We start from the raw sequence: 16,298 nt of genomic DNA on the forward strand, positions 1-16,298 counted from the left end.
CCTCACCTAGGGAGGACACAGTGGGACCTAGGCCAGCCCCCAGGGGGGCAGGTAGGGAGTGCCACCCAGCCCCACTCTGTCCCGTTCCGCTCCTGCCCTGCCTCCAGCTTCAGCTCTGGCCCCAGTCTTAGCTCCCGGCCCCAATCACAGCACACAGGTCCCAGCTGTGGTCCCACTCCCGGCCCTGGCTCCTGACCCCAGCCCTACTCTGGGCCCCACCCATGGCTCTGGCCCTGCTCCCAGCCACGGCTCCTGACCGTGGTTCCTCTGGGGGGGATAAAGGGGGAACATGATGGAAAAAGTTTGGGGACCAGTGGCGTAGACCTATACATGGGCCTGTGGCATTGGGAAATTTCTCTGTAGAGAGGAAAGAGTAGAAGAATACTTTATTTTTTGTTTGCAAAGGAGCCCCAGGAACCTTGAATGGGAACATAAAAATGGCCAGATTGGGTCAGACCAAAGGTCCATCAAGCCCAATATCCTGTCCTCTGACAGTGGCCAATGGCAGGTGGAAGGGCACACACAAATAGAAAGCACTTGAGCCATCTTGAATTTGTAGATTCTTGTCTATGCTGACAAGGCAGATAATCCTATACATTTTTCTTCATTAACTGATAATGTCTAATACACGATAGTTAAGGCAAAAATATTTTAGGTGTCTTCTGCAATAAAATTTTGAAGCAATGAGCAGAGAATTGGACATTAAGTAAAAGGATCAAGGACTGCAGGTGGATCTGAAAACCAATGAAATCATGATCTGTGCAAACTTGGATGAAAGCTCTGTCTGTAGGAAAGAACTGATGAACCTCCATCCTGCTCCCTTTGAAATCAATGGGAGCTTTACCATTGCCTTCAGAAGGAGCAGGAGCAGTTGTCTGGTTTACCTCTTGAGTGAACTATGCCTGTTCACCCTACAAATACAACTGGTTTTTAATCAGTTTGTTACACCCTTCTCTGACCAGGACCTAATAAATGCAGTTTCTTAGATTTCTTAGATTGTATTACCCCAGATATCCTGCAGCCTTTCTGCCTTACAACCATATGTCTGTGTGTCTGCACCTACCACATTGCCTAACCACTTTGGAGTAATGGCATTCTGGGAAAAGGTGGTTGTTCTAAGAATTGATCCAGCAAGAGAACTGACAGCCCTGGGCTACCTTTAACTTCAGTGAGAGGCTAGGCAACTCACAGGAGATGCTCAGCCCTTTGCACGAATGGGCCCAAGATGACAAAACATTGAAACAAATTGCCAATAAAGACGCCAAATGTGATATTCAGGCAGGTATATTTAATGGTTAAGATAAATTCATCCTCCATTTGTGTGGGAAGAGAAGTTAAGTTAAACAAATGCAGCAACAGCCAAATCCTTCCAGTATATTGATCCACATACATTCTGGCTTGTTTCCAAAGTACTGTTTTATGGCAATTTATAACCCAGCTTGCCAGCTCAGGAATTGGACACAAAACTGTTGGGGATAGTAGTTCACCATCTATTGCTGTCTCCTCTGTTCTGGACATTCTTCTGAATTCTCAAGGAAATGTTTACCCTGTAATTCTCCAGGCTCATCTTAGGTTCACCTGGGTCATTTCAGAAGATGTGTCCACTAAGTAACCCACATCTCGTTTTGCACTCATATACAGACAACATTAATAATTAAGCCACTTGGGAAGTTAACTTCATGGCCTGTGTCTGACTTCCCTTAAATTCTCCACCATCTAAAGCTCAACATGGAGATCTCTGGGATCATTACTCCACATCTCCATCTTGGGCTGCATCACTGCAACCTACTGTATAAATCAGCAAGCATCAGGACATTAATTACTCCATGATATAAGGCAATATAATGCTGCCATTATTGCAGCTGGACCAGCAAATAAGGGCTTACCTGAAGAAAATACTGTTTTTCAGCAGATGAACTAGATATAATGGTCAGTCACTGTCTGTTGGCACATTAACTTTAGTCTACTGCACAACATTTACAATTAAGGCACCTGAGAAGTCTGGGGGTTGATGTAACAGAAAGACTATGGATCCAATTTAGATAAAACTCTCAGCAAATCTCAAAATTCTAGGTGAGCCAAAGATAGCTAAGTCAGACAAGACCACTTCTGCCATATTGACTACAAGAAATTTGCCAAATAATGATGGACAGAATGAGGGGCTATTGGGTACAGTTCATATGTATTTATTATACATATGAATTGTACATAGCTTGTTTGACTCCTACTCCCTCATCTTTTGCATGTTGCTTGTCTTCTTCAGATGAAAGCTTTGTAGGGCAGGGATTGTCTCTCTCCCTGTGTGTGTTAATGATGCCTGGCAGATTGAGGGCTCTGATGGAGTATAAAGTAATAATAATAGTGATATTCCTGCTTCTGGAATATTGGAAGGGAAAGAGTATGTCTAGTGATTAGAGCAGGGGCCTTGGAATCAGGATTTCTAGCTCTGCACTGAGTAGCTGCATGACATTGGGCAAGTTCACCTTTCTATGCCACAATTTACTTATCTAAAATGGGTATAATAAAGGATGGTTTCTTGCCTAAGTGTTCATTTGGTGGAAAAACATCAACATATACAGAGCCCACCAATGGGACCTGTATATGTTGATGTTTTTCGATTGTTGGTGTGGAAACAGGGAATGAAGCCAGGCAATAGGAGATTGAATGAAAGAGTTATAAAATTCTTGCTGAAAATGAAAAATAGGGTTAGCAATGATGCAATGAAGATCATGTGATCTTATCCGGGAATAACCTAAAAGTGACCTTTGTAACATAATGGATGCCTAGTGGGATGCGGAGGCTGGAATTAAAGAGAATTATCACAGCTGGAGCTGTTACCAGAGGAGAAGAGTGCATAACAATTCTGGGAAGAAATCAGAGACCACATAAATACAATATTAAATTATTGGTGTATTATTATTTATAGTTATTATTATTAATATAGCACCAAACATGTTCTTGGCACTTTGCAGCAAATGATCCAGAATCTGAATTGTACATGACATTGGGACATAATAACTTTGACAAAATTACAGAAGAAGTTGCTACTGAGAGCATCCATAGCTAAATGTATTATTTCAAGGACTATGGGTCTGATTTTGCACTCACATTCATTTTACCATAGTGTAACTTACTGTCATCGCTGCCGATTTATGGTAGTATAATTGAAATCAGAATTGTGCACTAGAAGTCTGTGCAAACTGTGAACAAACCTGACTGGTACATACAGATGGGGGCTTTAGAAAGTTTGGAGGAGATTTAATATGGTTTGAAAGATAGAAAGGATATTGAGAGGATTTGTTTTTTGTTCCTGGAGACAAGGTGCCTGCCTGAGGACTAGCAGTCCCCAATGACTTCAGCAGTTCTGTGTACTCAGCACCTCTGAATATCAGATGGACCTTGATTAATTCAGATATTGTCCGTGCCAAACATAATGCGATTTTGTTTGTAGTGGACTGAGTTTTTATTTTATAGTCATGGTCTACGTTCATTCCTTATCCCAAATACTTTTTATTTGCAATACTTTGACTCTTCCTTTATCTGAATTTGGATAATGATGGTGGGGGTAGGAATTGGGAGAGGAACTAGGATTTATATCCCATGACAGTCATAATTTACATTAAAATAACAATCCTCTTATTTGAACCTATATAAATGTATAATCCCCTGTCCCATTTGGACAAATGTAAGGCCTACTGTAATAACTGTGCTTCAGAAAGAAATATAAAGTGTAATAGTATAAGGTTGAAAGTAAAGTCATTAACTTTGCTTTGTCCTTAGCCTTAGTAGCATCTAACTTTAGGCCCAATCCTGCTTGTTGTAGTCACCTGAGTAATCCCATTAAAATCAATAGCACTACTTTCATGAATAAGGTGAGCAAGCTTTAGTCTTTTAATTTCTGTTTTCAACAGGGAATTAAGATCATGCCTTTGTACCATTTCAGCTACTATCCAATGCAGCCTCTCCCCTACCTATCCCCCTCCCCCCCTTTTTTGCACACAATAAAATAAGAGGCTTGGTGTACTTTATTAATCAAGTATGCTTTCCTTCAAATTAAACTGTGAGATAAACTCACTATTTTAATATTTCAAGGAGGCTGAGAATAGGTACTAGATTTTCAGCCATTATTCTTATCATAGTTTCTAACCAGTGAACACAGAGGCAGTTAATCACTCACATGACTCTTAGATCAGGCTGGTCCTAACATCACAAAGACCTTACTTTTATTACATCAGATTATTATAGTCATTGTTAAATATTTACTAAAGGCAGCAAGTCTGAATGGCAAAAACGCTGTGTGGGTCTAATAGTGCAGGGAAACACTGTAATAATGGGAAGTGGTTGTGCATTAATACAGTATTTGCATTTTACAAGAGCATTGCAAATAAATCCCATATGATTGAGCCAAAACCCCTCATATTTTTAGATAGCCTGGAAGGAAAGTTGTAGCTCAGGCTAACACAGAGAAACCGGAGACAGCCAGCATCACCCTGCGACTAGGAGGCCTGGCAAAATGGAAGTAACAATAGGTTATAATAGACGAAGGGACTTCGCCACTCCCTTTTACAATCTTCCAGTGGAATGAATGGAATATAAATACCAGCCAATGGGAGGCCAGCTCCTGCTGTATATAAAACTGGTGAGGCTGTGGGGGTGAGACTCCACTTCATATAGGTCGCTCTCTGACAGCTTTGGGGTGTAAGAGCAAGAACAAGGGCGGTTTCTGTGGTGCCCGGTAAGTGCTGGGGGACCTGACTGGCAACACTAAAATTGGAGGATGATCTATTTAGCCTGTTTTAGACAGTTTGATTTAAAACCACTATTTCGAGGCCCCCCCGCCAAAAAAAAAACACCACCCAAAATTGTAACCCGAAGGGTCTATATTGTATTGCAGCTAAATGTATTGTGTGTTAGTGCTAGCTACCAAAGGGTCCGGAGTGTGTCTCCGGACCCTGAAAAAGGGAGGGGAGGCGTTGCGGGGGGGCTTATAGATAAAGGGAGAGATGGAAACAGATTATAATATGGACGCCCAGAATGCAACCAATTAAACCCTAACTCGATGCAGGCACTAGAGGGTTTGTTAAACTGGATCGGCTCTAACTTTAAAGCCAGGTTAAGCCGCTATTTAGCAGGGTATTTACATAGATATTCACCCCCCACTCGGATGACCTGAAGGTAGGCGTTTGTTGCATAATGGCTTGGTGTAGGGGATTGTTTAACCCGGTCCCCAAAGTGAGTGGGCAGTGCTATTGGGATGGGCCAGCTCTCCCCAGCGGGGCTCCCGCAGGGATGGGAGGGTGCCGGGCTCTCCAGAGCTTGTGCTGGGTATTTGGGATCTTTGTCTCCCCCCAGGCTTGGGGAAACCGGAGGAATTTCTCTTCCCCAGTCAGTCCTCACCTTCTCCCCTCTCCCCTCCGGCGCTGGCTGATCTGCAGCAGCCGGACACTCCCTACGGGATTTGGTTGCGGTTGCAGCTGGGTCCCGGCTCCGCGCGGTGGTTGCGAGCTGCGCACAGCGAGCCGGGGGGGCTGCATTTCCCACTCTTCTCCCCTCCCCCCAGGTGGGGCGAGGTTGCATCGTCCTCCTGGCCCCGGCGGCTGAGCCTGGGGGAGGGGCTGCATTGCCTTCCCTCTCCTGGCGGGGGGCGCTTGCATTGCATTGCACCCTCCCTGCAGGTGCTGGGTCCTGGGGAACGGTGGCCGCGCTCGTCCCACTGCCTCTCAGGCGCGGGCAGGTGCCGCATCACCCTCCTGAGCCGCCTCCCGCCCCGCTTGCCTGGGGCCGGAGGGAGATAACCCGGCCGGGTCGGGAGCGCCGCTGCTCTCCTGGCTGGAAAACCGGGCGCCTGTGCTGGAGCCCCGAGCTCGCGGCTGCGCCCCCTGCCGAGGGCCTGGGTGGCCCGGTGCATTGATCTCCGAGTGCGGCTGCTGGGTGGCCGCTGCCGAGCCCGCAACCTCTGCTGGGGGCGGGGGGCAGGTGTGGGAGCAGCTGGGACGCGCGGCTCTGCAGCTAACGCGGGTTCCCCCTCCCCGGAAGGGGCCCCGCTCCGGCAGGGCCGGGAAAGAGCTCTCCGCAGGGGGGCTGGCCACTGCCTGAAGCCCCCAGTCGGGGAGATCTGGCACTTTTCCCACCGACTTGCTGCGTGACCTGCGGCAAGTCCTCGCCACCCCGGCTCTGCACCCTCCCCGTGTGTAGAAGGGGGTAGCCCGGCCCCCAGGGTGCCCTTGTTAGGAGGTTGTGGAAGATGCCTTAGAGACCATGCAGTTACTGGGCCGCAGGCAGGTGGAGTACATGCCAAGGTGACCTTGCTGCATGCCATGGCGTCCTTCCAGAGCCTGCCTGGAAGGGCGTGCCAAGCACTGAAGGTGAGGTTTCCCCTTTCTTCTCCCCTAGCACCTTGCAGTCAGGCATCAGTCATGCCCTTCTCAAACAGCCACAACCTCCTGAAGAAGAAGTACTCTGCTGCGGATGAGTTCCCAGACCTGAGTGTTCACAACAATTACATGGCCAAGGTGCTGACCCTGGACCTGTACAAGAAGTTGAGGGACAAACAGACTCCCAGTGGATTTACCTTGGATGATGTCATCCAAACTGGGGTTGACAACCCAGGTAAAGGACAGAGCCTCTTGATCCACAACCATCTGTTCTCCCTCATTACAGGAAGTGCGTCTTGATAGCAGCACCAAGGTTCCTAGAGCTGTCAAAATCTCTCAAGCAGTGAGTCCTGGCCCAAAAGCACTGCCCACTAAGAGTTAAAGGTGGCCTTATCCCATTGGGCAATGCAGAGAACACTATAAATGCATGCCATGTTCTGACAGACCAAACACTCAAATTATGTAACTGCTCTGCTAAATGCTTTGATCTGAAACAAAATCTGACTAAAAGTGTAACTTATCTACAAACACCATGATTAAAAATTTGACATTCTGAGGGCTTACTTGGCTGCTTTGATCTCTCCTATTCCAAACTGGCTATATGAAGTTCTGTGGCACTTCTTTGAAAAAAAGGGGGAGCAGATTTATTAATGTGTTAACATTCCAGTATTTATTTTTACTCTAGCAATATCAAAATGGCCCAACTAAATAATCAGAGACTGCCTCCTGATGAGGAGTACCCGGACCTGAGCGCCCACAACAACCACATGGCCAAGGTGCTAACCCTGGACTTGTACAAGAAACTGAGAGACAGAGTTACACCCAGTGGCTTCACCCTGGATGATGTCATTCAGACTGGGGTTGATAATCCTGGTAAAATGCATTGAGAATATTCTATGTGAACCAGCTGAAATAAGAGATGCATATGGTGACTAAGTTTGTGGAGGTGACTCTTGTGAGCAAACTACAACAATGCAACTCAATCAGTAGCAGTCTGAACCAAAAATCAAGTTGTCCATGAAGTCCAAGCCCAGCGTATTCTAATGGCTGCAATGCCTGAGCATAAAATATCTGATTAAACTATAGCTAGTAAAATTGACTATGAACAAAAATCTTGCCCTGACCTAGATTCACTTGTCCAAATATGGCTTATTGGCAACAGTTATGGGTTTTCAGTAACTTTACATTTCATTAGCTGGATGAAATGTAAAGTGTCTAAGATTTGTCTTCAACTGGTTCTTGTCGTGTGTGTGTGTATGTAGGAATGTGACTAGACCTACCATTATAAGGACAAACTTATCTGGCTAATGCTGTTCTGGGATACAGTTAAACATCACCCAAATCTGGCTCTTGCAATTCTATTACCACTCCAGGCCATCCCTTCATTATGACAGTAGGCTGCGTAGCTGGTGATGAAGAATCCTATGAGGTGTTTAAGGCACTCTTTGACCCAATTATCAAGGACCGACATGGAGGCTACAAACCAACTGACCAGCACAAGACTGACTTGAATCCTGATAACCTACAGGTATAGAGTCTTTCATCAGCAATGGTCAGACATCTGACAAAAGTATAAAGCCTGGGCAAAACTAGTGCAGTTGCTTGTCCCTGTCAGTCAGAATCTGTTTCTGTGACTTGAGTGACCACTTGTTAGAATCTGTTGTATTCCTAGCTATTGCTCTCTGGAGTCTGTCTCAGTCTGTCTCCACAGGCTGGGTAGAACCACTTCCGAATGACTACAGTACTCCTGTCCTATGTGACCTGAGATACTGCTGTGACTTAAGGCTTGCCTGCACTACTGCACGGGGTCGATCTAAGATACACAACTTCATCTACATGAATAGTGTAGCTGAAGTTGACGTACAGCAGACCCTCACTAAAATGCGCATCTTTATAGCGTGAATTCGGTTATAGTGCGGGACCGTGCATGGATCCCAAATTTAATTACCTTCATCGGAATCCATGGTAACGCGGGACGGCGCATGGATCCAAAACCCCACGTTCTAGCGGGGATCCAGTGTACTTAGATTTACTTACCACAGTGTCTTCACTGCAGTAAATCGACAGCTGATGCTCTCCCATTGACTCCGCTTGTGCTTCTGTCGACTCCAGTACTCCACCAGAACGAGAAGAGCTCTCAGCAGTTGATTTATCACATCTAGTATAGATGTGATAAATTCTCTCTCACACACACACACACACACACACACACACACACACACACACACACACACACACACACATACATACATTGATCTCTGCCTGCTGATCCGGTGGGTAGGGTAGACCAGCCCTTAGCTCACTCTGCTCTAGTGGAACAGTTACTCCTGTCTTAGCTGTGTGGGCTTCAACATCCACATTTCTACTCAACTTCTGGGGCAGCCCTGTCTCACCCTGGAGGATCCTTAAGGATGGCTCTAGGCTGGGTCCTGGTACACAAGTGGATCTTACAAACCACTTGAGCTGTTGCAGTCACTACTATGTCCCATCCATTCCCAAGTTTGAGTTCAGGATCTTTCCCTGCCTTTCCAATTGTTTATTCTAGAAATATTAAACTACTAGGAATCCCTAACAACATGTGAACTATTTATAAAGTAGATTTTTAAAGTTGAATGGGAAGACTCTTAACTGTAGCAACCTGAGTTCATAACTCTGTTTGCCACCTACAAGACAAGGTGTCTTGACAAGCATCTAAACACAACAAGGAGCTGCATTATTTAGAGCCCACTTCTGCAGGGGAAATAAAACTCTAAACTTGGGCATAGGCAAACACAGATCTAAAATTCTGTTAATGAGTTGATCTTTTCCAACTGTTAGTAGAGGAAAGCAGCTCTAATGTATTAAGAGCACTGACATGAGGATTGTATGCATGCACTACACTAACTTATCCACTTAAAATATGAGATAGTAACATGGTGGCTTTATTGCATTAATGCTAAATCCTACTCAAATATTGAACGCTTTGGGGTCAAATCATGCTATGAAACTAATAGGGGCTGTACATAATTCAGGGCAGAACTTGGTGGCATGGTTGCACTTCTCAATCTCTTATAGGGTGGTGATGACCTGGACCCCAACTACGTGCTAAGCTCCCGTGTCAGAACTGGTAGGAGCATCCGTGGATTCTGCCTTCCCCCTCATTGTAGCAGAGGAGAGAGACGGGCTATTGAGAAGCTTTCTGTTGAAGGTAAAATGAAAGTTCTGATCTTATGGACTGACTTTCAATGTTTGTTAAACTGAGGCTGACAGTTGAGGAGGTGGAATATTTTTGCCTACCTCCTCAACTGCAAAAATCTCTCAAATATTAGAGCACCAAATGCAGAACTAGGAATCTGTCAAATTACCACATATGTAGCTGGATGACTAACCTAAAACTAGAGCTGCTTTCTCAACTGGAAGTGATTTGGAAGCAAGTAGAGGGCAATTGGATTGTATTAAGTAATGAGATTGTGACCTTGAAGGCTTTGCTGTCTGTGTGGGATAGCAAGTGAGCATGCACTCACCTAGAGCAGGTGTTAGACTTTTCAAATTCAGTGATGTATTGTAACATATGCAAGAGCTGCAGTTAAGAGCCACCTAGCTTTCCACTAAGATGACACCGTGGAAGTGGGCTGTGGGTTTCAGTGGGATGTATTTTAGGAGACTGTCTTGTACAGTGGCAATGCTGTCCTCTGTGCTGAGACAACTCTGTTTAGGACTCCTCAATACAGAAAGTAATGTTACTCTAACCTCTAAATGACTGAAGTGGCCTTGCTTATTCATGTACTATTAAAATTGCTAGCCAGAAGTGGAATAAGCTATATAGGTCCTATTAAATCTAGTTTCATAGCTCCTCAGAAAACAAATGCCCTTTAAAGAAATAAAGGCTACAGTAACTCCCAACAATGGGCAGCAGCCTGATCGATCCTTCAAAGCTGAAAGAACCAAACACTGCATGGTCCCTTACAGTAAGGGGAGGAAGGAAACAAAACTGATCAGTTTCAGAAATGCCACTAGGCTTGTGTATCTAGCCACTCAATTGCTGGGAACGTATCAAAATACCACCTAGCATCCTGTTTGTGTACTAAATGTGACTCTTGCTTTCAGCCCTGGCTAGCCTGGAAGGTGACCTTAATGGAAAGTACTATGCTTTGAAAAACATGACTGATGCAGAGCAGCAGCAGCTGATTGATGATCACTTCCTATTTGATAAACCAGTTTCTCCTCTCCTGTTGGCTTCTGGAATGGCACGAGATTGGCCTGATGGCAGAGGTATTTGGTGAGTATATGCAATGGAAACCAGAATCCTTTAAACACATCTGCAGTGGGTACCACGCAGAAATCTATGGTCCTGAATGATCTAGCTGAATGAAACCGCTTCTGTACACTAGTGTTCACTTGGCAGAAACTTGCATACTGTCTTTGCTTTTGCTCTCGCTTAAATTTGAGGTTTAATATCTGCTTCAGTGGGCCACAAGATCAAGCCCATAAAGCTAAAATTTAAAAAGCCCTCAAACTTTGTTTACCCTCATTGGCATGTCTGTGGCTCTCTGCCTCTTTACTGGGGATATAAGAATTGCAGAAATAATTCATTTAAGGGAGGCAGCTTAAAATCAGTTAATGGTGAACTAGTGGCATTGTCACTATGATGAGTAACTCAACCTAGCCTTTTGGGCTTTAAAAAAAAAAAAAAACTGCAGTAAAAATGGCTTCACTGAAAACACATTGCAGGAAAAGCAATGCCTTCTGCAGCAATGTCAACCAAGCAAACCTAAAAGGGAACTAGTGCCTGTCTTTCTGCTTATGGTAAGGAGAAGACCTGGCCTCTTATGTGGCTCTCTTGCACTGGAAACATCAGGCCTTCCCTTTTCTGTCTAGACAGCTAGCAATATGTCTTGACACAGGAACAAGTAAAGGGAAGGAGTTAACTTGTCAGACCTCTAACACCCAACCAACTAGTGGAAGAAAAAATGTTCTTGGTCTCCTCTACACTGAAGGTTGAACTCCTGTGAATGTTCCCAGGTCAACAAGAGTCACTAAAAGCTTCTTGCTACACTCAGTAGAATCCCTCCAGTCTCTCATGCAACAGTGGGATCTTGAACATGTTTGATTTTGTAGGTCACCTTTCCAAGATAACTCATCACCTGCCTGCAAGAGATACCAACACTAGATAGCTTTGTCGACTGAGCCATGACTCTAAAACCTGAGTCTCCGATTAAATGGAAGCTTTTAACATTTTATGTAACCTTCATCTTGACAGCTAACTAATTCAATACCCAGCTTGATTGCTGTCGTGGACTAGCTTATCAGTATTGGGCTAAGAATTTTTTTTCTGGCAGCAGCAACTAAAATCCAAAGGCAAGGGCAGATGGACCAATGGGTCATCAGGCTTGCAGCATTCTTCCTTCTAAACTGCAGCTTAAAATGAATATCCAAAATTTTGTTTCTTGAATCTACTCATGTGCTGAGTCATTGCTGCATGTAAGGTAACTTAATTGACCTTGACAAGACAGTTAGGTTGCACATCATGTTTCCCTGCATACCATTGATGGTGTGAGATAGTCAAGATGCAGAGTACTGCCATCTCAGGAATATATGCTAATGTATTTCACCCCTTACACTGCTCAAAAGTGACACTCCATGGAACAAAGGGACTGAATCTTTCTGTCCCTGGGGACTTGCAAATTAATTTAAGACTTGACATGGCATCAAGGTTGAGCAGTAAGATAATAGGAACGGGTGCATGCCTAAGCAGGGTGAAGGAGGAGTCAAATAACAATTATTCAGATTTTAAGGGCAGAAAAAGCTGAATTGCTTTGATATTTCGGGAAGGTCTATATATGGAGTTGATTTGACCCTTTAACCTACAAGAGCAGATACAGTAGATTCAGTTTTAACTCTGAAACGGTCATGTAAGAGTAAATGACACTGAGACTTTAGTGTCAATTTTCAGTACAACATGAGCTCTTCAGATAAGAGTTGGACTGATTTAGACTTAACCCATTGTAGATTTACTCCCTTGGATTGCCATCTGGAAAACTCCACTCCAAATGGAGAAATGAGTTGTTTGGCTTCTGTCTTCTAGGCACAATGACAACAAGACCTTCCTTGTCTGGATCAATGAGGAAGATCACCTTAGAGTTATTTCCATGCAGAAAGGTGGCAACATGAAGGAAGTGTTCACCCGCTTCTGTACTGGGCTAACACAGGTGAAGTTAACATTTGTAACAAGAAGCCTAAAGAGGATTGCTCTTGCCTTAAATGGTGCAGGACTTGATGCAGTGTTCAGAGTGCTTACTTAAAACAGACTCTAAAAATATACTGCCATGTACTGCTACTGTGTGGCATGGAATCTCCGTGCTAGCACAAGTCCTGTATTGTACTTGTGTAAACATCTGACAATGTAGCTTAGGCATCTGGTAGCATCTTAGTGTATCTTTCCACAAGTAAATTCCAGGGGTCTATGGGCTCAAACGCTTACTCTAAGTTATTGTTATGAAGTCTAAAGGAAGGTCCTCTAACATCCTGACTGGCTTCCTCCTCTTAAGTGGGATTTAATACACAATATGAACTACCACTGCCTAGAGACAAATAATGGAACATGTCTTGAGACTCAGTAAATGTGTAGTGGTGCTACACTACATAAAGTACCTTTGCTAAAACACTAGTGTGTGGGGGAAGTAAAACCAGCACTTCCTCCTTATGTCCACCAATGCAAAGAGGAACAAACGCCACTAAATCAAGCCTGACAACACATCACTAAATATCCGCTCTCTTCCCACAAGCCTGTATCAACAGATGGGCTTAGATGGTACCCTGAAAGCAACTAAATCTAACTTTGTTCCTTAGTGTCTGAACTAGTCAAGTTCTAAACATCTGGGTTTTGTGGGCGGGGGGGGGGGAGAAGGAAATGCCCTGCTGCTTGCCCCCACTTCTAAATCCAGGGAGCTTCAGGGTTTCAGAGGCTCCACTGATAGCAGCTGTTCAGCTCAGGTCATGCTACTATCTGGGGAGGGATGGTGAATCATGGAGCTAGATACATTAATGAGACTGTAAATAGTCATCAAATCTCAAATTCTCAAACCTTTAGAGGAGGAACAGACCAGGCAGTCTCTCTAAAAGGCTTTTTTTTTTTTTTTTTTTTTTTTTTTCCTCTCTAGATTGAAACTCTCTTTAAGACCAAAAACTATGAGTTCATGTGGAATCCACACCTTGGCTACATCCTGACCTGCCCATCCAACCTTGGGACAGGTCTCCGTGGTGGTGTACACATCAAACTACCTAACCTTGGCAAGCATGAGAAGTTTGGAGAAATCCTCAAGAGGCTGAGGCTGCAGAAGCGAGGCACAGGTGAGAAATGGAATGCAGTTCTGTATGCATCACTTCCTTTAAATACTCTGCTATTGGCAAGAGTAGTTTTGGGGCCTGGATTACCTAGAGGAAGTGTCTAGAACAGGGGTGGGCAAACTACAGTCCGCAGGCTGGATCCGGCCCCTCAGGGCTTTGGATCCAGCCTGCGGGATTGCCCCTTGTGGCACCATGGGCCCTGTGCCGCTCTCCGAAGCGGCCGGCACCACGTCCCTGCGGCCTCCGGGTGAGGGGGCAGAGGGCTCTGTGCATTGCCCTTGCCCTTGCCCTTGCCTCCAGGCACTGCCCCCCGCAGCTCCCATTGTCTAGGAACGGGGAACTGCGGCCAATGGGAGCTTCAGGGGAGGTACCTGGAGGCGCAGCAAGGGCAGCGCATGTGGAGCCCTCTGCCCCCATCTCCCTTGCGCCCCCCTGGGGCCACGACGCTTCCTGAAGTGGCACGGGGCTGGGCCTGCCCTGGCCCCGGTGTGTGCCACTGCCACCCTGGAGCCAGTAAGTGTCACTGGGCCAGAGCTCGAACCCCTCCTGCACCTTGTGCCCCCCCAACTCCCTGCCCTAAGCCCCCTGCTGCACCTCACACCCCTCCCTGAGCCACCTCCTGCACCAACCCCCTTCCCTGAGCCCTCTCATATACCCCACACCCTTCCTCTGCCCCAGTCTCTGGCCTTGAGCCCCTTCCTGCACACCGCACCCCAACCCCCTGCCCTGGCCCTGCATACAATTTGCCCACCCCTGGTCTAGAAGACTAATTCCCAGCTCATGCAGTTAGGGCCATCCCTAGTGGGAGGTGCAGGGCCTGGGACAAATCAGCCTCCCTGCTAGTCTCCTTGCTGTTTGCCCCACCTCACCACTGCTCACAACCACCACCCCCTCCTCACCACACCACCACCCCCTGCCTGCCTGCCCATCAGTCTCCTGTCCATCCAGCACCTCCCCATCTCCTCCTTGCTGCCTGCCTGCCGCCTCACCCCTTTCCTGTCTGCTCGCCTCCCCGTTCACCTCCTCACCCCACTCCCTTGCCTGCCAGCCTCCCGCCTCACCTGCCTGCCTCCTCACCTGAATATCTGGACAAATGGCACTCTGATCGTACATAGGTTGGGATGCAGGACAAAGGGCTAAATATCAGGATAGTCCCAATTTTTTTATCAAAGCACAGGGCCCCGCAAAGCATGGGGACCCAGAGCAGTTGCCCCAATTCACCCTACCCAAGGGTGCATACAATAGAGGGATGGTACTCCAGGATGACCTCATAAAAAATAGTATACTAGATGGAGGCAAATGGGATAGAGGTCAACAGAACTGCACTACAGCATTCTATTAGTACCACCTTTTACAGTCCATGTCCAAATCATCCCCTTGTGTCTGGAATAGACAGCTTACTCACTGAGTGCCTACAGCTGCAGTCACGGCTAAGGAAAGTCTTTGTGTTTTTTGTTTTTTTTGTCCCCCAAGAACAGTTTATCACTTATATCAAAACACTCTCTAAAAGCATCAAGATACTTGACTTCTGTCCAGTAGAATACTATACCAATGATGCAGATAATCCTAGGCACAGAGGCTGAGTTACTTGCCAAGGGTCACTCAGACTGATAAAGCTGGGAGTGGGAGAGTCCTGTCTGCTAGAACTTGTACTGTACTATTAACTCGGCAGCAAACTGGAAGTATCCCTCTGTTCAAGCCATGCCCTTCCACCTCCCTGCCCATAACCAGGTATGAATGCAGCAAGGGAAACTATTTTGCTCCAAGTGGACTCTTGCTATGTTGTCTCTCCTTATGTGTATTGCTGATGTGAAGGACTTCACAACTCTAAACTGAATCTCCTCTTTCTTCAGGGGGTGTGGATACTGCTGCTGTTGGAGGAGTGTTTGATGTCTCCAATGCTGACCGGCTAGGCTTCTCTGAGGTAGAGCTGGTGCAGATGGTGGTTGATGGTGTGAAGCTACTGATTGAAATGGAAAAACGCCTTGAAAAAGGCCAGTCCATTGATGACCTCATACCAGCTCAGAAATGAAAGCACTTTAATTCCATGCTTCCTAACTTATTGGATGAATAAGAAACATCACTCCAATCAAAGCCCTGGGGTCAAAAACCCACTAGTAACACTGTAGAAAAGTCTTCCATCCATCTGTGTTAGAGTTTATTTTTTTGATGGCTGAGATGTTGCTGAAAAAAATGAAATAAACGATTGTTTTGGCCTGACAAATGTGTGGGGTTTTTTATTTTTATTTTTTTTTTTTTAAATTAAACAAATCTGTCTGAATACTAAAATCTAGCATGGCAGCACAGGGCAGGGGGCCATTTGGCTATTTCTTCCAGCTGTTTGGAGTGGCAGGACTTGGTGTTTGTAGTATCATCCTAGCTGTGCTGCTTACCTCTAGAAGTGAATTCTGAAATTGATACACCCAGTTGCAATTCTTGGAAAAGTCTTTCCAACTGTGATGTTAATTGTTGCTGTAACTTTTATAATCCTGTTAAGTGGCATAAAGAATAAATGTTCACACTTCAGTTAAAATACTGTCCTGTAAAAGTGCCACATCTCTAAGACTTGGGCATGTGTAGTCAGCCCTTGAATTCACT

The 16,298-nt window shown here is 45.6% G+C and overlaps 1 protein-coding gene across 4 annotated transcripts; it reads left to right on the top strand.

Annotated features, from left to right (window-relative positions):
- The first annotated feature begins 4,629 nt into the window (after positions 1-4,629).
- CKB (creatine kinase B) lies at positions 4,630-15,920 on the top strand. Of its 4 annotated transcripts, none has more exons than XM_034768912.1 (8): positions 4,630-4,735; positions 6,394-6,609; positions 7,748-7,902; positions 9,429-9,561; positions 10,461-10,632; positions 12,439-12,562; positions 13,514-13,703; positions 15,554-15,920. In XM_034768912.1, the coding sequence occupies exons 2-8, from the start codon at positions 6,417-6,419 to the stop codon at positions 15,730-15,732; spliced, it is 1,146 nt and encodes a 381-aa protein (XP_034624803.1). In that variant the 5' UTR covers positions 4,630-4,735; positions 6,394-6,416; the 3' UTR covers positions 15,733-15,920. The 4 variants fall into 4 exon arrangements, with proteins under 4 accessions (XP_034624803.1, XP_034624804.1, XP_034624806.1 ...); XM_034768913.1 differs by lacking the exon at positions 6,394-6,609 and adding an exon at positions 7,060-7,247 and having other exon boundaries at positions 4,631-4,735; XM_034768915.1 differs by lacking the exon at positions 6,394-6,609 and adding an exon at positions 7,042-7,247 and having other exon boundaries at positions 4,676-4,735.
- Positions 15,921-16,298: the final 378 nt, after the last annotated feature.

The sequence above is a fragment of the Trachemys scripta genome, chromosome 4 (genome assembly GCF_013100865.1).
Source record: "Trachemys scripta elegans isolate TJP31775 chromosome 4, CAS_Tse_1.0, whole genome shotgun sequence".
NCBI lineage: Eukaryota > Metazoa > Chordata > Testudines > Emydidae > Trachemys > Trachemys scripta.

What these genes read in the sequence shown, in the direction of transcription:
- CKB (XM_034768912.1), top strand. Translation starts at nt 6,417, where the DNA reads ATGCCCTTCTCAAACAGCCACAACCTCCTGAAGAAGAAGTACTCTGCT. An exon ending in AACTGGGGTTGACAACCCAG is followed by an intron (nt 6,610 to 7,747) that starts GTAAAGGACAGA and finishes TTACCACTCCAG; the next exon opens with GCCATCCCTTCATTATGACA. An exon ending in TGAGAAGCTTTCTGTTGAAG is followed by an intron (nt 9,562 to 10,460) that starts GTAAAATGAAAG and finishes TCTTGCTTTCAG; the next exon opens with CCCTGGCTAGCCTGGAAGGT.